The sequence below is a fragment of the Sapajus apella genome, unplaced genomic scaffold (assembly GCF_009761245.1).
Source record: "Sapajus apella isolate SASKATOON/1434 unplaced genomic scaffold, GSC_monkey_1.0 scaffold19, whole genome shotgun sequence".
NCBI classification, from domain to species: Eukaryota; Metazoa; Chordata; class Mammalia; order Primates; family Cebidae; genus Sapajus; species Sapajus apella.
In genome coordinates, this window is record NW_022436959.1 from 18,866,203 (window position 1) to 18,892,462 (window position 26,260).

Here is a 26,260-nt window from a genome sequence, read left to right on the forward strand (position 1 = left end):
AAAAATAAGAACATATCACTGATGTTATTTTTATTTTTAAAAACTGAAATTAAGTTAACTGAATTTAAATTTACATTTAACTGAATTTAGCAGATTTAAAACTGCAGTTGAAGGAACTATAAATGAATTAAATACTTCCTTAACATAAGAGATACTATTTCCAAGAAGACCTCCCTAAGGTTAAATAAACTGTTTTTAAAAATCAGTGCTTTGAATCTTTTTTTAAGTATGTGTTTCTATTTTAAGCAGCAGGGAGTCTGTCCCTGCTCAGAAAAAGAAGGATATTAGCATTTCTTATATCCTTCCATCTCACCTCCAACACACCTGACACTGGTCAGCTTTATTAATATTTTTACATTGCCCTACTTTATAATATGTGCCTTCTGCCCTATAAACACAATAGTTGTTTAAATGCATTCAGTGCTCCCTCATTACTTTGATAATGTTTTCTCTATTTCTCAATTTAGTTTTTTTGTTTGTTTTAAGTTCATCTCTTCATTGTGTGGCTTTCACTGTCAAGCAGTCTCTTTCATGTCTGAGAATTTCTACATTGTCTATTTTTTTTTTATTTTAATAACATTTGGCTAAGTGTCACATTGAGTTGCACTTTTTGTAGAACTTTCGAGACTTTTTTCTTCATTGTCTTTAGATATTGTTTGCAGTATACATATGATAAGCCTTCTGAGTCTCTTCTTCCATAGGCTCCACTGTACCTACCAGAACTCCTGAGGAATTATTTACCATTTAGCATTTGCTAGCCCAATTAGGATATGAGTCTGCTGAGCATTTGCATCCAGTTTTCCAAAAGATGGAGAGGTCTTTCAATGTGCAAATTAATTTTTTTCTTTTTCAGTGAATTACTTTTCTTCATTTTGCAAAATTACCTTCTGTTTCATTGTTTGGGAATATCAACTTCTGGGACACAATCTTGTTAGATTATCTTTGTCTTTAAAATTTATAGACTTTTCTCTAATTGCATTAACCCATTTTCCTTTGTCATTCACTCTGAGTTTTTCAAAACTTTCAACTTTATGTGTAAAGATTTTCACCTGAGCCTATTCTGTTTTCTTCCATTTCTAATGAATATTTTTCTATAATCATTACGATTTTCCATTTTTAATTCATTTCCTGAGATCTAGATCTCCTTTCTCATTTCATTCTCTTATCATTTCACCTTTGAGCTTTTCTTTTATAAAATTTATGTTTTTTATTAAGGTTCTCTATTTGTGGGAAGCAATACTTAGACATCTAATTCCATGGGTTCAATGAGTTGATGTTTCTCCTTCGTAGAAGCTCTAAGGTTAGTTGGCAAGACGTACATCATTCCAAAGAGCTATGGATCAATCATTCTTCCAGTTTAGTGTGCTGCTCTGAAGTCTTCATTTCTACTATTTCTCGGTCACAAGAGCAAACAAGAACAACCCTAAAAGGTGAGGATTCAGTTTGCTTCTCTCCTGATTTGGGAATTTTAGTGAGAATTCTCAGGAGCTAGTCAACTTGCCAGTAAAATTCTAAGACAGCCCAGGAGACAGGTCTCTCTGTTATGATCAAAGAACCTCTGCTTCCATTTTTTTCCTTGGTTGATAGACTCTGAGGTCTATTGCACTAGGTTCTATCATTTTCTTTACTCGGATACTGTTGAATATATTGGGTGGCAGGGGTTCAAGGGGTGTTTGCTGGCTGACATGCTATATTGAGCTCACTTCATTATTTATCAGTAGTGAGAAATTATGAGGTACATTTTCAAAATCTCTGATCTCCAAAATCAAAATCATCATTTAGAATATTTTTTGAATTCAGAATTTCAATTTATTTTCATCTCCTAAGGGGTTTTATTGTATTTTCCTACTTAACGGACATACAATAATTATGCCTCCTGTGTCATCCTTAGAAACATAAAATACTCATTCTTGTCCCCATTCTCAATGAGCCTATTTGTAACTATATTTCTGATTGATACCTATCAACTCTCTCAATTGGTAACAGATTTGCAAGTGAAGATAACCTGAGTTAGAGAATGGCAAAACAGTAATTATGGGGAATACCAGAAGTGATTCTTGACATGACAGGAACATTTTACAGACTTACATTTTCATAATTAGATTCTGCTTTTCAAGTAGACATAAGTGACGTGACTACCGAATCTAAAATGTTTCCTTCTCCTCAACACCACATACCAAGGAACAAAGGGATTCAAAAAGGGTGAAGACATATAAAATAATTTTAGAATTTTAATTTAAATGTTTTTCTTTTATACCATAAAATAAGAATAGATGGCCAAAATAGGAGTTTTCCTTATTGTAAATATATCTTACATTACTTCTGTACAACCTCTAGGAAATTCCTTTGTAATAATTGTTCCAATATTATTTGGCCAGCTCTGCTGCCCAACATGTTAAATAAGATGCCTGGCAACGGGAGAACACCCCTAATCCTGCCAGCTCCTGCAGAGTGACCTGAGTCAGTATTTGCACATGCTTCAGTTTCTGCCACAGTTATCACTTACACTGGCCCACACAAGCCACAAAAGTAGGGATGTACTTGGCATAATGTGTCACTCATACTGAATTCTAAGATCTAATATTATAAAACTTTAAACTAAAATATATTAGTACAATATTATAGAATCTGGTTCTACCAAAGATGGTTAGCCTGGCTGTCAGTATCAGAAAAACACAGAACCATAAAAAACACTTGTATTCCAATAGTATATAAAGAGCACTGAACAAAAACCATCTATATTAGTGCATAATATCCAATATAACTAGAACAACAAATGGGAACTCTAAAGCAATTGCTAAGTAAATTATACAGCAGAACAAATGTTTTAAAAATAATTTCAAAAAATCTGCCATTGGGGTTCACTGTTCAATCACATACTGTGCAACTTCCTTGACTTTATTATATAATGAGACATTTCACAGAACACACACACACACACACACACACACACACTAACCACTCTGACCTATAGTAATAATCTGCATAAGGAAAAATCTTAACTCTTATCAGACCAAGATAAAAAAAAAATAGTTGATTTATAAGATAATTAAAGAAAACGGATTATCAAAACAAACAATCATTTCCTCCCATGTGACCTACAATGTAACTTATTTGGCTTGTTCAGCAAGATAGAACATGGCATTGAAAAGCCAGGATCCTAGGTTCATTCACTAAAAACAACAACAATAATAATGAGTATAACTTTTAAAGACATACTGACACATTTGAACCTCACAAGAATGCTAAGAGACAAGCAGAAGGACATCATTATTCTTCAGTTCGAAGACAAGTAAAAAATCAGTACACAATTGGCTAGCAGCAGAGCTCATGCTAGAGTAAAGAGCGTCTGACTCCTAGAACAGTGCTCTCTCCACTCCTCTTCACTGCTGCCAGGCATCCTTTCTCTCTTTCAAATCCAAAGACTCTCTCTACTTCTAAGCCTATGAATCACATCCAGACCACTGGTCCAAAAGGGAGCTAAACAAGATTTGTAGCTAAAGACAAACACATCCCTAATTTAGCTGTTAACTCAAAGGACAAACTCTACTGATAGTGGTTCACCAGCATCACCATCTGTTTCCTAGCCCTACAGCGGTGGATCTCAGTTTACTGAAGGTTAAAATAGGTAGAGAGATTTTAAAAACCTCAGTGCCCACGCTGTCCCCCACACCAATTAAATCAGAAATTCTGGGAGTGAAATCTAGGTATCGTATTTTGTAAAGAGCTACTGGTGAGTCCACCTTTGAGAACCAGTGCCTCACAGGAAATACATAATAAAGACTAGTTAAATTAAATTTAAGAACATATATGAAATATATGCTATGGTAGGAAGAATGCAATTGTTTTCATGCTTCATGTTTTAAAAATAAATAGAACTTAGTGATTATGTGTTTATACCAGACAAGTTTGGGAGTTGATGTTAACCTATATCACTTTTCATTTAATAGCTGGTGCTTAAATGTTGCTTCTTGTAGAACTGGCAAAAGCATGGACAGACTGAAACACTTCCCTGTCTGAAAATCTTATTGCTTTGTATACAAACCACTAAATGCTAGGAAAATGACCATCTCTACTGAAATAGGTGTAAAGTTGTGTGTGATTATCAAAGATGTGGAGAAAAAAAATCCAAAGCTTGCAAACACCTGTAGCCAGCCTCACAGTCAGCAGACACTTGCTACTTGGAAGGCATGTATGTTTCTACCATATGAAAGAAATATCAAACTTGAAACACAGATGTGAGGACTAAAAGGATAAAGCATAGTACTGAAAAGACTTCTAAAACAGTTATTTTCAAAGAGTTCATCCATATTTTAAAAATAAAATGCTAAGTTAAATGACCAGTCCCATTAGAGACATACCTGCTAAACCCTCGCGGAGACCTTGTCAGCTTTGCTGCTACAAGAATAAATGGTACTGAAATCCTGGTAGGTTTGCTTTTGTTAAAAAGGCACTACTCATTAACATAATTCCTGTCACTTAAGTGTATAAATGCCAAATTGTGCAAAATTGATATTTTATTGTGATTCCATGAGAAGACTGGGTCAACAGAAGCTTTGACCTTAAAAACATCATAACTAACCAAGGTTTAAAGAAAACTAGCTTTAGACATAGATCCCCATATGGGAAGGTGTATTAACACCAAAACAGACATCATGCCAACCTGTGGAGTATTTCTTTCACACCTAGCTCTACAAAGTAAACACTGCTTTATATGGCATTCTTATCATGGAAATCTAGGCGGTGATCTATAATTACAATTAAGCCCACATGGGAAGTGGGATCTAAGTGAGAACTTTAAGCCAATTTTAGGTTGAAACATTCAGAAGGGAACAGAAACAAAGAGTTCCCAAAGCTTTAGGAAATAGCCATAGAAAATAAATATGAAAGGCAATTATTACAAGTAAGTGATATTGCCTGGAGAGTATATTCATTTACTAAGTATAAATCGACAAGGCTGACAAGCTCCATCTCCCACCAACTCATCTCCTGGAGAAACTAGAAATTAGAATCTGTTTCTATTATCCTTTAAAATGCTGCACCTGCTTTTAACACATTTACATGTGTGTTATGCCATCACATCTGCCTGACAATGCTAGACTTTCCACATGTTTCTGAAGAAAATTAAAATAAGCATCTGCTAATAACAATTGTATTTCATCCTAAACAGTTTCATTTGGGGCTGTCAAGAAAAAGGCACATAATGGAAAAAAGAAAACTACCTTTATAACTCTGTAGCAAACATGTTTTAGGAGGTAGTCTATAAATAGATGTGCTTCTGTAGGCACACAGTAAATACAAAATCATCAGGCTAGCCAGTGCTAAAACAGAAGCCCCGATATGAACTTACCTGATTTTTAAAGTCCTATTAGAATAGGCTTACAATCAGTATAGATCTCCTTTTTCTAGTGGCATAGTAAAGGTGAAAACACCTCCAACTACATTTTACTTATCTCAGTTTCATCTTTCATCAGAAGCAATAGTTTGCAATTTCATTCAGAAGCTGCTGTCCCTAAGCAGACAGAATATGCACAGAAACAGTAATGGAAGGGATCTAAGTTAAACCCTACAGACGCACCAAGAAAATAGCAACATCAACACGAAAAAGCAGCAATTTCCTTAAGAGAGGTGCTTTTCTTAGCTGCATTTCCCAAGCCAGCCCCCTTTCAAACCTAAAACGTCTCAGTTATGAAAGAGGATCTTACCTGAGCTGATCATACTGTGCATTCTTTGCTGAGCCAAGAGCTGCTCTCGTCCAGCCACCCCATCTGAGGAAAAACAGGAGTCACTCTCGTAAATTGTCTGCAGCATAATCCAGTCACTCTTACTTCAGCTACATGAAACATTCATCACTGCTCAGTGCACCGGCCCCAGGAGCTACCCTCGCTGGTTCTCCCTCCTCCCTGAGGAGAAGCAGCAGAGGATCAACTTCGACAATGATTTCCTTTCTGCTCAGATGGACATCCACTTTTTAAAAGAGCTGGACACTTTTCCCATGTTACCAACCTGTGTGCAAAGCAGAAAGGACAGAGTAGATGCTATAGCTCTCTGGAGTTTAGGTTATCCGGGAATCTACAAGCAGGTGGGAAATAGGAACGTGCTTCGGGGTTATTTCTTTGTCAGAATAAGTAGAAAATTATTAAGTCTACCCACGAGAAAAAGAAACCAATTAAACCTGGCTTATAGTTCTTCAGGCTGCTAGGGTTTTGTTGCAAAAACCCTCAGTCCTGCAAGTGGCTCCAGCCGGTGCCCTTCTCCTATCTGCGTCTGTGCCTCTCTTCCCCCTTTCTCAGTCTCTCTCAGCTCAAGTTGGCTAAAGCAAGTGGTAATCCATTTGCATATGAATCAACAACAGCATGGCCCACAGGCACAGAAATAGAACAATGGTCGGCCTGAGCCAAAAATAGGTCAAGCATGGCCGAGTGATTGGAGCCTGCATTAATGCATTTAAAAATACCCCAGCAAACCCAGCTGTCCAGCCTCTATCTTTCAAACTATAATTCTCTATTGCAGGGCCTTAAAAGCAATTAACTCTTTCCTCCCTCGGAGCTTGCTTTACACACTGTGTTTCCATACTGGCGATTTGCTTCCAAAGAAAGGAAGGCAAGAAAAAAAATTAAGAATCATAATTCTAAGAGGGCAAATGCACATACATTTCATTTCATTTTATTTTTGTAGTATGTGTTTTTGGAAGAGAGAGGAGAGAAGTGCAGAGCTCTGTATTGGTTCTAAAATAATACTGGAAGCTTTTGCTCATAATGTGGTTTCTGCCTCACCCACGCACAGCAATCCTGGTGTTCTATTTTTGTTGCCTGTTTCTCAGGCTACACTGCAGTTGGCTGTACCACTAGAAGCTTTTCTGCCTTCTAGTTTCAGGACTAACAGGAGATTTAGTAAAGGTAGTTTTGGAAAGCAAGCACACCCCAGAATAAAATTTTTATGAAGGACCTTGATTTTTTTACTTGCTATTTATCCAAGATAATTGTCCATTTCACAAATCATATCGTATCTTAGTACCACCTATGAATTGTATTGCACCCATGTAGTTAGTACTATATCTACAAACAAAACAAAACACAAAACCATGGCTTATATGTGAAAATTTCCCGTCTGATCCTCTCAGGCTAAATTCAATTTACTTGCAAAAGGAAAAGAAAATACTCTGATTTCTTATGAATACAGAATTTCTAAGCATATGCACCTGTTGATGGATAAATCAATATGGTTAGTACCCAACTATGACTGTTCTGCATTCAGCTATACATTGGTTGCCTGAAATATGAGCCTCTTAACTTTTCTATAGAAATACCATTTATGATAGTCAATAGTTTCCCAGACACATTGTGGCGTTCAGCTATACAGTGCAGTAGATAGTATCAGAGTTTTATAGTCTCTGGTGCACATTTATATCATTTCTATATAAGAGATAAATTTTACATTCCAAAGTGGGATTCTAGCATCTTGTCACTTCCAAGAGCAAACCCAAAAGTGATAATCTACTAGTCATGGAAGCTCTTTTCTCTTTTCTAAACTAAATCAGCGAGGAAAATGTAAGTCTAAGGCATCAGAAGCAAAAGCGAAAAGAGGAAAAATCAGATTATTTCAAGATTCCCAGAACAATTCAACGAAAGAGGGATCTTGGTTAACTACAGAGTATGAAGTCAGAGGAGGCAGACAAGGGGACACAGAGTTTTGACGAAAGGGAAGAAATAAATATGTTAAATCATTCATCACATAATCCACTGCTGAACTCCTCTTGTTTCACGGATTAATTTCCACTAAATACTTCTTGAAAAATTGTACTTGATAGATAAATTACAATTTTTAAAAAATGTTTATTCCAAACTGCATTTGACTTAAGCTACACAACAAAATCTTTTGTTCTTATCAGTGAAAAAAAAAAGATCTGATTCCATCTGATATTACAAATAAACTTCTGATTAAGAAATTCACGTGTAAAATTCAAAGATTAGAAACAGTGTGGACCTAACAATTTTCTCTGAGGATGATGTATTGATGTAGTAACTATCATCACATTTTAGACCTGGGAGGAAATTTAGAGATAAAATTAGAAAATTAGAGATAGTCAATCAAGGTTTGCAAACTCTGCCTCATGACGTTGGGTACCTGGGAGTTAGACCTAAGTTTCCTCAAAAGAAGGTTCTCCTTAGAACCAGGAGAGCTCCACTTTTATCTATTTACATTTGGAGATTTAAGATTTCTTTCTAACAACTTTTTTTTTTTATTCTGCAAAACTTCTATTTAAAGAACGTTTTTAAAATTGAGGTATATTTGACAAACCAAACAAGATTCTTTATATTTTAGCTGTACAATTTGATTTGATATACCTACAACTTGTGAAATAATTATCATAATGAAGCTACAAATCCATCACCTCTGCTAGTTACCATTTTTTTTTGTGGTGAGATCAGAACAAGAACTTCTTATATTGAGAAAAACAGTAACTGAAATTCACTCATGAGGAAACTAAGGAGACTTGATTACAAAACAATTTATTATTGGAGTCAAGCTTTAAAGAGAGTCGCTTAAGGAAATATAGGTAATTAATAACTAACCAAGCAGGTCTTGCATTTATATTATCCAGTTTCCCATCTTGTCCTTTACCAAAATGATACAAATCATTATCTGAAATATTCTGAATAAAATTTAATATGATCTACTAATGAAAAATCTGTTTCAGAGTGATTTTTAAGAGAATACAAAAAATTATGATCAACATACAAGAAGGATAATAAAATCACAGTATTGATATAATATGCCTATTCATCTTTTGTCTTTTTAAGTTTAGATTACACCTTCAAATCACAATTCATTTTTTAAAAAGGATCTCTCAGCTGTTATAATTATAAACAAAAAATAGAATAAAATTCCATGAGATTGAGTTAGTAATTACCCTAGTTCTCAAAGGTTCCAGGAAGGTCATTCCATATAAAATAGTATAAATAATGTGTCTTCTTCATTTTGACCAAAATTTAACATGACATTTATTTACATTTCATCCCAGCATTCTTGTAGCATGTTTTTCCATTAGCCATTTTCTCTTTCATTTAACTCTTGAGAATGAAAAAATATCTTACAGTGAAAAGACATTGGATACTTACAAAAAAACCCACTTACTTCTGAAAAGAAAAACGGGTATCATTAAAACAACAATCAACTATATTGATTACTATATTTCTATTATTAAGAATGTTTAGTTAATTCTTCTTACATCATCTCAAAAATCCTAGTAAAGAAATGTAACTCTGTTTCTTTTGGGGTATTTATAAAACTATATTTTACTAATTTGGGGAAAGAAGACAATATGTTCTATTACAAGAACTATAACAAGCTAATACAAATGTCAGGCTAGATTAGATGGGTAGTTTAAAAACTTTCAATATAATAAATTCAAATTCAATGAAATAAGCATTTATTGGAAATCCATCTAAATATTATATTTTATATACATATTGGTCAAAGAAAAAGGTAAAAAAAAGAACAAAGGTCAAAAAATACAGGTTCTCAATTTAATAGTAAATGAGAGTGGAAATCGAACCCTAATGTAAAATGTTATTTCAAAGTTATGATAATCCCATTTCTTTTTATGCAGACATATAGACAAAAAAAAAAGTATTAAAAACCTGTATGGTACCAAAATATTTTCAGAAATATGCTCAGACCTCTAGCTCACAGTGACCTTTTCTAAAATGGATTTGGATCATAATCCTGAAAGACACAATCTCACAAGCCATAATCCTGAACGTTGAAACCTGAAAAGATTTTTTAAAATCCCAAAAGTCTAAATCCTTTAGGTCTAAAATCTCTCATGTCCACAATCCTGAAAATGACAATTTCAAAATATTAAAATCTTGAATATGAAATTTTGAAAGATGAATTCTGGAGAAGGGATTAGTTTTTGGTCACATGCAGGATGATTGCATCGTGTTAGTTGCATCATGTTAGGCAGTTGTTACGGTCTTTATTTGGAAATTAAGTATGGTTAAGGAGACACTTACGGGAGCCAAGCTGTCAAGGGGTGGGCCTGTAGATTCAATTTTAGAGATCAACTTGACTGGATTAAATACTTAGAAACCTATTAAAGCATTTTTTTAGGGTGTGTCTGTGAGGGTGCTTCCAGATGACATTAGTGTGTCAATTTGAGTGGATTAGGTGGAGAAGATCTGTCCTCAGTGTTGTTAGGCACCATCCAATCCACCAGGGGCCCAGATGGAACAAACATAGGAGGAGAACTAGTTTCTCTCTGAGAACGAGGGCAGGCTTCTATATGAATGCCTTGGACATCAGAAATTTGACTCCGCAAGAAGTGCATTAGTAGAATGTTGACTTTGCATATAAGCATTGTTTCCATACCCAAACATGTTGAAATTTCTTCAATAAACGAAGGAAATATTTTGTTATATCTGCATTTGTGAAAGAAAATGTATCAGGATTTTGGCTCTTTGGATAACTATATATGGGTTGGTGACCCACTGCATTTTTTGATCCATCATGCCAAAAAGCTTAGCTTATTCATCATGGAATTTTAGATGACTACAGTTATAAAAAAACTGGGTGCCCACAATCATCAACCACAGCGATATGCATTTATACATTTTCCTGTTTGACCTATTTCTTTGTAAATACAGTTTGCTCATAACTGTTATACTGGGTATGACTGTTATTAGTATACCTGAGTGTTTTTGCTTGTAAAAATTTGTGCCATCATTTCCTATTTTATTGTGTACAGTATTTTGTTTTGTTTTTATGTTTTTCAAATTAACCCCCTTTTCAAATGTAATTAAATATAATTTAAAGAATGCCTTATTATTTTTTACAGGATTGTATTTTTATCTTTTGGGATCTCCACACTTGAAATTATGACGTTCAAGTTGTGTTTTTCTGGATTATAATAGACTTTCTTCTAAAATCAGTCTCAGTTGATAACTGGAAGCAAGCAAGGAAGATAGCGTAACCCAATTTATTCTACCACAGCGATATATCCTCAGATCATCTGTAATCAAGCAGACACTTTCAATGTATTAACAAACCCTAAGATTTAAAATTTAATTACCTCAAATACTGAATTTGTGCTCTACAACTGTATCATGCTATAAATTACTCACCAATAACTGGTGCTCCTCCACTCCCCTCACTCACTCACTCACTCAGTTGCCTCTTCTGCCAACCTGTCATTCCTCAAACTATTGTTATAGCAATATAATCATACGCATTTGCCTGCAGTCAGTGAGTTTGATTCCCTTATATCTCCAAGGAATGGGATGGAGAAGAAAGTACAATGTACAAATTTTTGTCCTAACTGAAGACCTTATTTATCTGAATTTTCTATTTCTTAAAGAAACAGCATCAATTCTAATTGAGTATGGGATACTCAACAAGTGATTTCTCCCCACCTAGAAAGCCTAATTAAATAACAAATGGTCTTCACATGAGGAAATCTTCCTCACCTGAGGAAAGATTTTACATCAGGTAAAGGGTCTAAGAAATCATGTTTGCATTAAAATTTCAGGGAGACTTATATGTGAAAGCAGAACAAATCAATGACAACAAAAACTTTAGAATCATTGGCCTTGCACTGATTGAAAACAATTTCTTTCCTAACTCTTCCCTTCAAATGGGATGTGTTGAGCCACAATTTATTCTATTTTTAGAGGATTACAGAGGATCAAAATCACATGGACACTTGCTAGAAATGCAATTTATTGGTTCCTACCCCAGAACTACTAAGTCAGAATCTCTGGAAGGAATCTGTATTTTAACCGGCCCTCAAAGTAATTCTGATGTACAATAAAGTTTGAGAAACATAAGTTGAGACCATCCTTTCCAAAGCAGTAATTACATGGCAAAAATATAAAAGAATAAACTATCTTTTCGTGTGATTTCAAATTAGCCAATATTTTTAGAGAACAATTTTTTTAAATGGAAGTAATTAGACTAGGTAAGGCGAGGTAAGAACAAGGCTATTATTATTCGGAGTATGAAAGACTAATGTGGATTGTTCAGAAAGGGATCCTCTAGCTTGCAAATGAGAGCAGCATTGTACTCTTAAGGCGATGGGCATGTGTGCACAGCTTTTCCCTGCTCAGTCACTTTGTTCCAGGTTCTATTTTTCCTATTTGCCAGTGCACATCAGCCCCTCTCTGCAGAGCCCAAGGCAGCCAGCAGAGAAGGAGAAATCAATATGGCCCTGTACAGTCCTGTAATTAGAGACAAGTAAAACTTAATGGTCTTTTGATAGAATCAAAGGAAGTTTATTTTTTTCTATGAAAGCGAGTTATTTCATATATTGAATATCAACTATTTCACAGCCACAGTGCAAGCCCTGAATACATAAATGTATACAAGAATGACACTGCCTCTACTTTCATGGAATTTTCAGTTTTAGAAACAATACAGTCAAGGTGATTACTATACAGTTTGATAAGAAACTCTATAACTAAATTTTGTTCAAATATTCCCTGAATGTTAATTTATAACCATGGATTCAAAATAATAAATCTTTCAGGATTGTTATAAGAATGACAGAGAATTATATAATGCCTGGCAAACAGACATTCAATAAATACTATTATTAATATAACTGGTTATAAAAATATCCTTCTGTGGACCTTGAATTCATGATTATTAAAATATTGAAAAGCTGTTACTCATCTATTTTTCTAAGAAACTGTATAAATTCTAAAGAAAGTTACATAATTGATTAAATGTTGAATTATTCACTCAGAGCTATAAAAAGTTTCATGCATCAACTTGAAAAGATAGTCCATTTTGCTTTCTGCTGTATCGCCAGAGCTTAGCATAATGTCTGGCACATAGAATGACACTCAGTAAATATTTCTGCAATGAATAAATGATTCCTTCTTCAGATAAACCTATTAAGTGACTACTGATCTTGAGTAAATCACTAATATACTATTCAACCTCTAATATTTCATTGTTATTCATTTTATATTGTTTCTTATTAAAGTATCAATAACAAAAATAAATCATAGTCAAAAGCTAAGTATGTAACTGAATAAAGGATCTCACGGAAAGAAAGTGCAGTTTAGTTGCACTTTTACTTTTTGCATTTCTCTTTCCTTGTTGTTGTCCCACAGCATAGACCAATCAGTGAAAAAGACTAGGTATCAGACTGTAGCAGAAATAATCTCAATGTGTCCATCATTATCTACTACAATTTGAGTGAATAAAGTATTAAAATATCTTTCTTGTGAGGCATTTAGCAGATATCAGCACCAAGAAATTAGTACAAAAAGGTGTTTGTAACTCTGCTTTACAGTAATGGATCTAGTAACCCTATAGTCATGACGGAGCTTCCAGAAAACTGTGGTTATCGATTGCATTGGCTAATGCCTTCATGCTCTACCTTTAACACATAAATTTCATTGAATACTCAAAATTCCACTTAAAATTCTAGAAGAAATATATTATAGCTTCAGACCCGACTTTGCCTCCTTTCAAAGGTCAGTTGAGAAACATAACACAATTTTTACACTTCATATAAATAGTATTTCTGCGATCCTAAAACTAATATTTCGCATAAGAAAACTAAGCAAATTAACACCATTTTGAAATACAAGTTAACACTGACTAACTCATCCTATGTTAACTAAGCTATATACAAACAAGGTGTTCACAGGATCAGCAACTCTTAATGGAAAGCTCCATTTCAAGCAAACACTATTTTTAGCTACAGGACTATGAAAATAAAAAATTCTAGAAGTCCAGTTAAAAAGGATTAGCATTCTGATCTTCAGTAGTTGGTATGAATCAAAAGTTTATTTTACTCTACAAAATAAGTCTCCTTCTTACATAGCTGTACATATAATATTTATCAACTTGGAAATAAAGAGGATTCTGAACACCAAAATTTCTGTCATGTGTAGAATCTGGATATATACATTTGAGAGCTGTGAAAGATTAAGTTTCTCTGTGCTAACGTAAGTATAGCAGATATCAAGAAGTCAAGCCAGAGCTTTTTACATCATTTCTTTCTACAAAGGTCAAGTCGATATGTGCCATACCATACCATGACCTACAACCAAGTTAAATCAAGAGGATTCTAGAAAGCTTGCCTCTGAAAATAGCAACAACTTTTTTTAATGTAGCAATTCAATTCTGACTTCATAATTCAATCTAGTTGGGTGTGAACTATTGAATTTAAGAACCAGCAAGCACCTAAAACATATTTTACTTATTTTTTGCCAGATTAAAAATATTTATAGCAATGGCAGATAATTAAAGTACAAACATTTACAACTGGCCATATCACTATGTTTATATCATATATCCCATGGTTATATCACATATCCCATGGTTATGGAATCTTCCCTATTTCAGGACTTCTCTTATTTCAGCACCAAGAACAGAAGCAAACACACTGGAAGAAAATTCAAGTTTTGACAACAACCTGACCTAGAAGTTTAACCCCTAACTTTCTTTAGCAAACTCATGCAACAGACATAATTCCTGGGTATTATCCACACAAATTTTTCATTCTTCCATGTCTTTGAAAATGATCTTTTGTCCTCACTCTTTTTCATTTGGGAAATTCTTTTTAATTTTACTAGCATATAATGTCCTTCTTTGTCCCTTATGATGTCTTTTGCCTCAAGATTAGTACAACAGACTTTCTTTTTATTCATATTTGTCCGGTAGATATTTTTCTATCCCTTTATTTTCAAACTTTCAATACCTTTATTTTAGTCATCACTTTCTTTTATAAGCAGTCTACTTGTGTAATTTTTTTCCTGGTATCCAATATAAAAATCTCCACATTTGGTAAGCCCACAGAAAGGATATAGAGGTCTTTGCTGGTATACCATCTTCTATGGAGCTAAAAGCAGTAAATCCCTTTCATCCTCCAAAACACCCCCCAAAGATTATCTCCTTGGCACAACCACATGTTGATTGAATAGACACATATGAATCTACAGAAATGTAGATAAAACATTTGACAACTATGCACTTCCATTCATACTTATTTTCACAAATGAATGGCAGGCACACAATTTCTACCATCTTCTGCATTATCCCTCCCCACTCCACCTACCACTCTTCCCCATATCTATTATTTTTTTTCTGTGCAAAATTATAGCCATACATAAGTTTCATGTTATCCATATAAAACATGGAGATTATAAATTATCTTTTACTTTATTTTCCTAGAATTAAACACAAGGAATTAGACATTCGAGATTCCAGAGAATTTACTTAAAACATTTCCATTTCTATATTGAAACTATTTTCACGGAAAACAATTTTAAAAATTGTTTCTACGCTCTTAAGGGTCTCCCTGGTTCTGTCTAATGGCCATACTGGCTTCTATTACAGTTTTTCTACAGAACAAATTGATGAGACATTTTGAGAACATCAAAGCTCTAATAAAAAGAAGTTCTACCTTACATTCTCATTGACTTGAAGGCTGTCTTTTCAGCTTTAAAGAGATCCTACATGGTCTAAGCCTTTTGAAGGAAGGGACTTATGATCATATACTTTCTAGATCAGAGAGATATATTCTGGAAAATGTGGAAACTTTGGCTTCAGATATTAAATTTGATTCATGAGAATCATGGCATCTCTTTTATATGAAATACAACTACATAACTGGCATAGTTTGCCCTCAAAGTTCATATATTGGAAACTTAATTCCCAATGCAACAGTGTTGAGAAGTGGGACCTTTAAGAGGTGATTAGGTCCTTCAGGAATGCATTAATGTCATTATCATGAGTGGGTTTATTATAAAAGGGAGTCTAGCCCTCTCTTGCTTTCTCATGCTTTCTTGCCCTTCTGCCTTTCACCAAAGGATGATGAAATAAGAAGGCCTCACAAGATGCCCTTACCATGCTCTTAGACTTCCCAGCCTCCAGAACTGTAAATAAATTTCTTTTCTTTATAAATTGCCCAGTCTGTGGTATTCTGTTATAGCAACACAAAAGAGACTAAGACAAATAACATTTCAAATAATGTGGCTTAATGGATGGATAAGAGGCCTCAATTGAGATATAATCTGATTTTAATTTTGTCTCTGCCACATACTATGCAAGCTGTACAACTTGCATATGTTACTTAACCTTTCTCAGTCACAATTCTCTCATGTTATAAATGGTGATATTAAAATCTGCCTTTCAGTATAGCTTTAATATTTAGAAACAGTAAATATAAAGTTCCTACCTTTATAATAACATAATAGTACTCAACACACAGTAGCCATTATGATTGTAATATAGCATTAATACATAAATTAAGAACTAAATGATTGAGGGACTACTTAAATTCTGTATTCTAAACTAAGATAACTGAGTTCTGTATAGCTGAACTAAGATCAGCTAGAAACATTATAAAACAAAATATAAAAATCATTATTGTGTTTTGTTTCTTAAAGAAAAAATAAATATATATAATAAATGTATTTAAATTAAATTTGAAAAGTTAGAATGGAAATTTTCATCATGTGACTGTCACTCTTAAGGCTACTAACAAACCATTTGTATTCAACGACTCAATGATTCCCAAATGCCAAAGAAGATATGGAAATAATGAACAAGAAGGTGGTGGTATATGCTGGGCTATTTGCTATATTATTTTTATAAAGCCAGTTCTGAAATTTAAATATGAGAAAGCTTGATAACAACACTCACAGGAAATACAGAACCTTCATTTCGTACACTGAATTACATCTGTGTTTGTCATATAATTTGAACCTAGGAATATCTTCAGTAAACAATGTGTTCCCCCCAACTAATGTTTTCTCTCCAAATGGCAGGGACGGTCTATTTAAAAATCAATAAGCTAACATTAGTTATTTCACCTAAAGCTATAACAATCTGTTTTTTGTAATGTACCAGGGACTGTTGTCTTCTTATTTTGGCTATGTCTGAAGGAAATTCTCAGTGGTACTTGGTAATAAGCAGAAGAGACCCTTTGGAACCCAAATTTAGTTACTTTAAATTCAAAACCTTAATTGAACTAAATTTTTCTATGTTTTCCTTTTTTTTTTTTTTAAAGGTAGGGTCTTGCTCTGTCACCCAGACTGTCACACAATGACACAATCATAGTTCATGAAAGCCTCAAACTCCTGGGCTCAAGTACTTCTCACGTGAATCCAGAGTAGCTGAGACTATAGGCATGCACCACCATGCCTGGTTAATGCTTTTTCATTATTTCAATTGTGAATAATTATTTGTTGACATCAAAACCAAGGCCTAGTTAAATGACACTAAAATCTAAGAGCTAAATGGTTCTAAGGGCTAAATAATAGGGAATCCACAAACATAAGTTAATGCTGTCCCCTTCATAAGTTATGGAGAAAATACTCAGTGGATATAATATTCAAAAACTTCAGGCATTTGATTTCATTTAAAATATGCACTTCACATGCACATAGCATTAAGTGAACAAAAAAACTGAAACCAACATGGGGGTTGAGAAGTGATTACCAAGTTCTACAATAACAGGGCTACCTTTGTATTTCAATACCTATAACCATATACTTTTTTAAAAAAAATACTATCTTGCTCTGTCACCCAGGTGGGGTGCAGTAGTGTAATAATAATAGCTGACTGCAAACTCAACCTCCTACGCTCAAGGGATCCTCTCATCTCAGTGGCTGGGACTACAGGCACACAACACCATGACTGAATAAATTTTTTTTGAGAGATAAGGTCTTGCTTTGTGGCCCAGGCTTGAACTCATTGACTCAAGCAATTCTCCCACCTCAGCCTTCCAAAGTGCTGGGCTTTCAGTGGCCACCATGCCCAGCCCCATAACCATATTTTAAGTATCTAGGCATGAGGGTCAAACTAAAATACTCTTTTTCCCATTTTCAAATGAATCATGAATTATTGTAACATCTCAAAAATGTGTAAATCATTACACAGAATATATTGGCCATCAGAAATTTAAATATATGTGATTTGAATCAGTTGATAGAAAAGAGAAAGACTAAAATAATACTCAAATTTTGAATTTTGAATCTGGGCCAATAAAACAACATTTAGGCAGTCATGATATAAGCCTTCCTAGTAATAAAATTTGTTAATTTTGAACTTTAACAGATTTGCCAATGTAGTATCAGTTTTGGAAAATTTGAAATAAAAGAAAAAAACAGAAAGAACTTGATTTGTAAAAATTGTCAATGACTTTACTTCCAGAAAAGAAAAATTCTGCCAGAAGATCCTATGTGTATCCAGCAGCAATTTAAAATTTTCCAGAATTAACCTTCTTAACATAGAGAGACTTTGATAAGAAGATACATCATACACATGGCCACTCAAAAACACTCTTCCCCAGGATTTTCCTATGATCATAAAAACAATACCTACTGATACACGTTGTAAATAATCCTCAAAACACATCCACTATCAAATAGCTTATTGGTCAAAGTTCTTCCAATTCACTTTTGTGGGTTTATTTTCCTTTATTCTGCTTTTTCTGAAAACCTTGCTCTCATTTTTACTTAGGGTCTTCAAAAATCACTGTAACCTGACTGTGTATCAATGCTTTCACACATGTCCTTTCTAGTTGCTTAAGATGGTATCTCCCTCATTTCTGCAATAATTACCTGTTCTTGAGACACCCCTTCACACACTACTCATTGAAGCCTTTCTTTCATAAAATTCAAAAGTTGACTTTCTTCTTGCCTCGACCTAAGCACTTATTTCTTATCTATTAGATTCCAGTTATTTCCTCATACTTCTTCTTTCTTTGTAATGTATAAAGCATAAGTCACTGTGTATAATGCATACAGTATATAATGCATAATTCACTGTCATTTTCTTTGGCTAATTCTTAATGGAAAAAAAGCAGCAGTGGAAAAAGTCACACTTCTAACCAGTACTTAAAAAAAAAATTGTCTTGTAAAGTAATATGTTACGTTTTGTTCTGTTTTTAAGAACATCCTCATATTTAGATAACAAAGATGATATGCTTTGACAAGTGTTGGTTCTTTCAATGGCTTCTGGAAAGAAAAACAGTCAGTGTTCATGCAAAGTGGGCATGACCAGAAAGGGCAGCAAACCACTGGACAGGAGGCCCATGAGCTGTAGAGCCAGGCACACCTGGCTGTTAATGCTCCCTCAGTAATGCTTTGATTCAACGGCCCAGGAAGAAAAATTATGCTTTGTGATGCCAAAAATTGTCTTCTTAAAAATATGTCATGGTTCTCTAAGAAAATAATAAATAAGGCATTGCTCAGTTACTTTTCTTCATAATTTATGTTTTAATCCTTCAATACCATTTTCTATCCTTCTGTAATAATTATTTGTAAGATTCAATGACTATAGCAACATCGTAAGTATTTATTGGTGGAAGATAACTGAGATCAAGACAAAAATACAAACAATATCCACATGGGGGAAAACAGTTTTAAAAAAAAAAATCCCTGAAAAGTGACAGCCAAGGAGACTTTTTTTTTTTTTTTTTTTTTTTTTGGTGAGTCCAGGTCTTGCTATGTCGCCCAGGCTGGTCCCAAACACCTAGGCTGAAGTGATTCTCCTGTCTCAACCTCTCAAGTAGCTGAAATTGCAGGCACACACTACTATGCTCAGCAGCCAGGGATACACTTTAACAGTATGACAGGGCATAGCAGGGTCCCCGGTTGTACCCCTGTTTTCAGTTCAGACATCTTCCCTTCTTGCCAGATGAGTAGAATATAATCTTTTTCATTGGCTTAATTTTGCAGAGAAAATGCAGAGCACAGTCAGAGTTACAGAGGCTCCTGAAGTTGTATATCCTCAGACATATACAACTTGGTGATAGGCAATTGACAAAAGGATTGGAAGGAAACCAAGCCCTTTGGAAATGCTGATAGTGAAGACTTGGCACATAAATTCACCCACAGGTAATAACCATTATTCTGCAGAATCACAAGGATCTGGACATGAGGAAGTTAACAACCAGACAAAAGTCATCATGCAATACTGAGTCCCATCCAAAAGAAAAACTCAAGCATTCAGACTACACAAGGCAAGCAATCTAGGCTGGGCTTAACTCCACATGCTAAAGGCATGCACTAGATCCACAGTGAGGAAGGAATTGAAGATTCATATTGCAGCTTGTCATTTGCCATGAATAATTTTGCTTACTTTATATAGGAAAGTAAGCCATTGTCCAGTTGATTAACTCAGATGACATCATTTTATCATCTTCCCAAAGCCTGGAATGAAAATATATTTCTTACGAATTGTAATGGATACTTGGGTGACACATTCTGACTACTGAAGATAAAAATACTCTGGCACTCAAAGTAAACAGAACCAAGTATAATCCTTACAACTATAACCCATAGTGTTCAGCAGTTTATAGTGGTGTTGTAGTTAATACCCACTGAGTAACCCAAAAGTAGTATCTAAGTAAGTAAGGCCCATTATTTATAATTTTTTTTTTTTTGAGACAAGAGTCTCCCTCCATTGCCAGGCTGGAGTGCAGTGGCACCATCTTGGCTTACTGCAACCTCTGCCTCCTGGGTTCAAGTGATTCTCCTGCCTCAGCCTCCCAAGTTGCTGGGATTACAGGCACGCACCACCACGTCTAGCTACTTTTTGTATTTTTAGCAGAGACGGGTTTTCACCATGTTGGCCAGGATGGTCTTGATCTCTTGATCTGGTGATTCACCTGCCTTGGCCTCCCAAAGAGCTGGGATTACAGATGTGAGCCACCATACCTGGCCCATTATTTATAATTTTTAAACACCATGAAGGAAACAATTGACCTCTAATAGTACAGGTATGCAGCAATAACACAATAATTCATATTCTGTTAAATTGGCACCCTAAGTAACAAGTTTATGAGATGATGGGATTATAAGCAAACTGTTCAAAACCTGTTATTTGGTAACGATACCACCATGTCCATAATCACTATCATTATCATATAATATTATTATTATTGATATTTATAATTGTTAAGAGGGGATAAAAGTTGGATTGCCCTCTCTAAAAATCCCGAAGCTCAGTTTGGCCAGAGGCTACCAAAATGGATGAACAAATGCACAAAACAATGGAGAGGACAGTGAAGAGGAATGATGGGGGCTGAGGCACTCCTGGGAGAACTGGAGCCCTGCCGCAGGGCTGTAGCTTATGTGGGCTTGAAAGAAATGTCCCCTGCCATGAGCGTACAGCATAACAAGGTTAGACATGAGGAACTAGATGAGTGACTCACTGGATGCAGATACTAGTTTTTAATTTCTTAAACATACTCCAAATGCCTCTTGTTGGCAATGTCGCAACCAAGTTGATGGCTTCTTCTTTCCCATTTACTACTAAAAATTATTATTGTATTTCTACTCATCTGGTTCCTCGTGCCTAGAAAAAAATCATATAGGAACCAACATCACTTTATGCTCATTATCACCTATGTACAAATCACATTTAATTTTTGTTATAAAAACATGTCTTGCAGCAGAACAGGCTAATATCTTAAAACTCTCTTTATTTCCTTTCCTCAATCTGCAGCTCTGACATACTGGAGATGCTTTATTCAGCTCACCACAACCATCTTTGAAAGCTTCCTGCAGCTCTAGCCCCCACATACCTCCATCTCTCCTACTTACCCAATCACTCTCCCTCCCTACAAAGTGGCACAGCAGTTGCTCTATGGCCCCAAGGGCAAGGAAAGGTACCAATGCTGCTTCAGAATCAGGTTGTCTGGTTTTGGAATTGTACAACGCACTAACTCTGATTAAATTTCAATGTTAAAATCTTGTTATGTGTTAGAGGCAAGGTGGTGCTAGGAGAAAATACACAGATAGACATGGACTCAATCCTGACTATACGGCATTTTAACTTCATGATCTCAGGCATGTTATCCTTAGTTTCATCTATCTACTGGTGATTACCATCCATCCCAAATAGTAGTGTTGCTGGGAAAACCTAGAATGTCTAATACAAAAACTGGTGTACAGTATTTAATCAACAATGAGTAGCTGATTAATTATTATGTTTTAAACCTCATACTTGAAATAATTTGACTTATAACTCGGAAAAAAATCTAAAAACTTGGTTGGCAGCAGATTAAACAAACAAACAAACAAAATAGTAAGGAGGAAAGGGTGCTGCTAGAAATGGGTATTCTTCCAGAAAAAAAACGCAAAGAACAACAACAACAATAAATAAAAAGACTGCAATTTATAAAATAAAGGAGAAAGAAGAAAAGGTAAAACTAACAGATTTTAGACCTCTCTAAGCACTGCAGTATAGGATAATCGGGTGTTGGCACACACAGGCCTACTCTCACACTTCAATATTATGTAATATAATAAACTATTAGCATATTACATAATATTAAAATGTTAATAAAATAGTCCTTAGTGATAGTTAAACCAAGTAAAGTGCCCTGAATTGAAGAAGTCATAGATAAAAGACAATAAAGAAAAAAATTAACAGGGAGATACATTTTATCCATGGATAGAAAACAATCAGTATTTAATATTAATATTATTCTTAACTTGACAAGCTACTCTAAGTTTACATGAAATAGCAAAATTCCAAGAAAAGTCAAAATTTTGAAGGAACTTAAAATGAGGATATGTGCCTTATCAGATTTCAGGAGTTATTTTTTAAGTTGTACAAAACAGAATATATTATTGGCTCAAATATAGACAAATAGGTAATAGAACAGAATAGGTAAGAGAGCAGACCAAGAGAAAATAGGTAAGAGAACAGACCAAGAACAATTAGGCCCACATAGGTGGAAACTTTACATATGTCAGTACTAGCACTATAGAGAAGTGAAGATTTTCATTAATTGGTGCTAATTGCTAATCCATGTTAAACTCTAAGCTTCTTCTATATTAAACTATACATACACATATACACATACATTCTCACTCAGAAAGTCAATTCCAAGTAGATTAACCATATATGTAAAAAGCAAGCTTTAGAAGTTTTACAAGAAAAAAATCACAAACAATATATTTAAATCCTAATGTGAGGAATTGATTTAAATGAGATATAAAAGAGCACAAATCACAAAGAAAAAGATTGATAAACATAATAATACAATTTTGTGCAGACAGCTTTAAAAAGGGAAATGTACTAATGACAGATTGAGAGAAAACATTTACAATGCATTTAATCAATCAAAAATGAGTATTCAGAATATATATTAGTAATGATTAAAAAATAAGTTAGGAAAGACAACCTAGTATAAAGTTGGCAAAAGAAAATAGGCACGTGATGAAAAAGAAACTCTAATGCCCAATCCGCATATGAAATATGTTAAATCACATTAGTAATCAGAAAACTGAAAATTAAGCCAAAATGAGACACTATTTTAAATCCAGCAGACAGACAAAAATTGAGTCTAACACCACCAGGCATTGGTAAGAATACTGAGTAATAAAGACTCTGATACACTGATAGTGAAAATTCTTTTTGTTAAAAACATTTCATTTAACAAGGACTGGATTTTCTTAAGAAATTTTCATTTGAAATGGCTATACTTTGTATTTTTTAAAGGAACTAAATATTCTGGTTAAATCCTAAATTGAATCTTGGCTAAATTTATCTTCCTTTTTTCTTTTCTGCTTAATTTAAACTAAATGTATTCTTTTCAAGGTTTTCTCATTGTAATTCTGTTATCGACATTGAGACATTACTATGGCACCTGAAATAAAAGTTGATTTTTAAATTAAGTAATGTAACATAAAAGGAATGAGCTAATCATGTGCAGCCCATCATCCTGAGAATGCAGCACAGAATTAGTAAATGCATAAACTGCACTTAAAAGTACGTTTTTTTGTTGGTTTTTTTTTTTCCTAAAGGTGATTGCTGCTTTAAGGAATCATTTATGTCTGTTTATAATGCTTGAGAAATTAAAGTATTGACTGATCTTTGTTTTCTAGTGTCAAAAACATGTATTGAAAAAATGCAGATATCGTTGTGGTAGGCAAACATTTTAGCTTAATATGGAAAATATTAGAATTGTTATTAAAATATCTTAATAAATACATCATTGGCAAAACGGGCAGAAGGCAGTTATAGCCTGTGAATGGTTAATATTAGATAAAAATATTTATAATTATTCTAAAGTTCTCTTGATTTTGATGAATGCATATGACAAATATAATTTGTGAATAATGGCAAATTTTAAGAATTGACATAACATTAAATTCTGGAACCCTTAATGTAATTTGTCACATAATAAGCTCCTCTCTGGCTTTAAGTTTCAAAGGCTTATCAATGCTGGAAATGTGATGAGAAATGAATTTTGAAACTGTCCTAAACCTCTTAAATTTCAAAACAATCTTTTACTAGTATTTTCACCATATGGATGCAATTTGGCCTTAATTTATTAACTATCGCCATCTCAAATATATTTTGTAAATGCAGTCTTTTGGTTCCTGAAATAAATATACCTGTGTGTATTTGTTTGGCACACACACACAAAAAGCTGATTACCTTGTTTGTCAGCCTTTGCTTAGAAATTTGGACACACTGAATTAAACTGTGAGTTAGTGAGAACCAAGTAAAGTCTCAAAGGCTATTATTACTTCCTTATATTCATGTTCTTGGGGAGCTAACTCAAATTAGAAAATATATAATAGATTGCAGATTAGTCTTAGTTGACAATAATATACTTAATCTGTTTCATGAAGGATCCATCAGAAGGGGTATGTGTTAGCTTTGGAGTCAGAGAAATGCAGAGCACAAAGGTGAACACTGTCAGGGTGAACATTGTCAATGCCCACCTAACGATTACTTTGAGGAGAGGGTGTTTGGTCCCAAGGCAGGTGAATTCCTACATTTGTCAGTAGGAAGTATCATTTTTCTTAGTAGCAGAATGTTTTCCTAGAAATTATTAGGTAAATAGTTTGAAAACCTATTTGGCACAGAGCATGAGACCTTCAGGGGACAAACTTAAAAAGCAGAACTTTGCAAACAACAGAAAGGGTTTAGCTTACTGCAGGCTTTACTTTTCTGGGTGGGAATATAAAACTAGGGCCAGAACTTAGTTGTTCAAGATAATAAAATCTATTTGTGATCTATATGGACAGAGAATGAGGAAAAAAATGAAACAGATGTACAGATAAGGTTATTATCTTCTAGGGAGAAATATTAAGGGAAGAAATGAGGATATTTAATGGAAATTTAAAATTAACAGTATAATAATTATTTGGCTTTTTTTTCCCATACACTATGAAGTCTGAAATACTAATGCTTTAGACCTTAAAGTAGAAAGTCCCGAAACTTGCTTCATGTTGGGTTTGAGGCCACGTCTGAGGCTCTCTGTGGTTGTCCTGCCACATTTGAGTCCCCTAGAGGCAGATCTTGTCAGCCATCTTAGCCTCATGCTATTAAACACTCAGGCAGATCTAGTCAGCCATCTTAGCCTCATGCTATTAAACATTCAAGCCATGTAACTAATAAGCATGGGTTTGAGTCAATATTCTGCCATCATACATTTACTTATAATCTGGTTTCTTAGAATATGTTGGTCGTAAGTCATGAGGATATTGTCTCTTGGGGAAATACTTTTTATGGTGAGTATCATTTGACATTAGGATTGAATCTACTGGTCTTTGTGGACATTACTGATGTGAATTTGTCAAGGTGATGTCACACTGTGGGAACTTATCCTTAATCAGTGTTTTCTGAGCCCACTATCGCCACAGAGTAAAATAGTATAAATGTTACACCTGCTATTTCTATTTAAATAACAGCCAAAAACAAAATTTAAAAAATGAAGTTTAAGACTATAATAGAAGTCTTCATTTCCAAAAATTGGTCTGTCATCCATAATGGAGACTAAACATGCAATGAGAGGTCTGCCTTATAAATACATAGTTGGGTTTCAAAAGACATAATCTAAACTGGGCTACAGAAAACACACATACCAAGACACATATGGCTGTACCACAGAACATTCCTAACTATGCCATTTTAATCTGAAAATCACATAGAGCTACATGCAAAGTAAATAATGCTGAAGTCACATTGAGATGTTCTGGATTATCACTGATTTTAGTGGATTTTGCTGATATTTTGCTGTTTATGACTGACATTTACAGAAGCTAGAGCCTAACACAGTCATTCCAGAAGAAAATTTCCCTGCAATGAACAAAGCGCTTTTGTGCTTCTGGTAAAACATGACTCCACTAAGGCAATTAGCTGTTTTAAAAATAAACTAATTCATTTTGGAGATCTGATGTATAATTATGCAGCTGCATGGGCTGGGGAGGCATGGTGACTGGCTACAGTGTTAGTAAAATTAGAAAAAAAATGCATCTCCATGTTGACA

At 34.3% G+C, this 26,260-nt stretch overlaps 1 protein-coding gene across 27 annotated transcripts in view; it reads right to left on the reverse strand.

The window, feature by feature from the left end:
* HDAC9 (histone deacetylase 9) overlaps window positions 1-26,260 on the reverse strand; it is an 898,499-nt gene that overhangs the window by 485,544 nt on the left and 386,695 nt on the right. For 11 of the 27 annotated variants that reach the window (XM_032286709.1, XM_032286690.1, XM_032286700.1 and 8 more), the window contains exon 3: window positions 5,706-5,768. In XM_032286709.1, the coding sequence (XP_032142600.1) occupies window positions 5,706-5,768 (63 nt within the window). Of the gene's footprint in view, window positions 1-5,705; window positions 5,769-6,006; window positions 7,907-26,260 lie in introns of those variants that run through there. The other 16 variants (XM_032286706.1, XM_032286697.1, XM_032286705.1 and 13 more) reach the window with 12 other exon arrangements.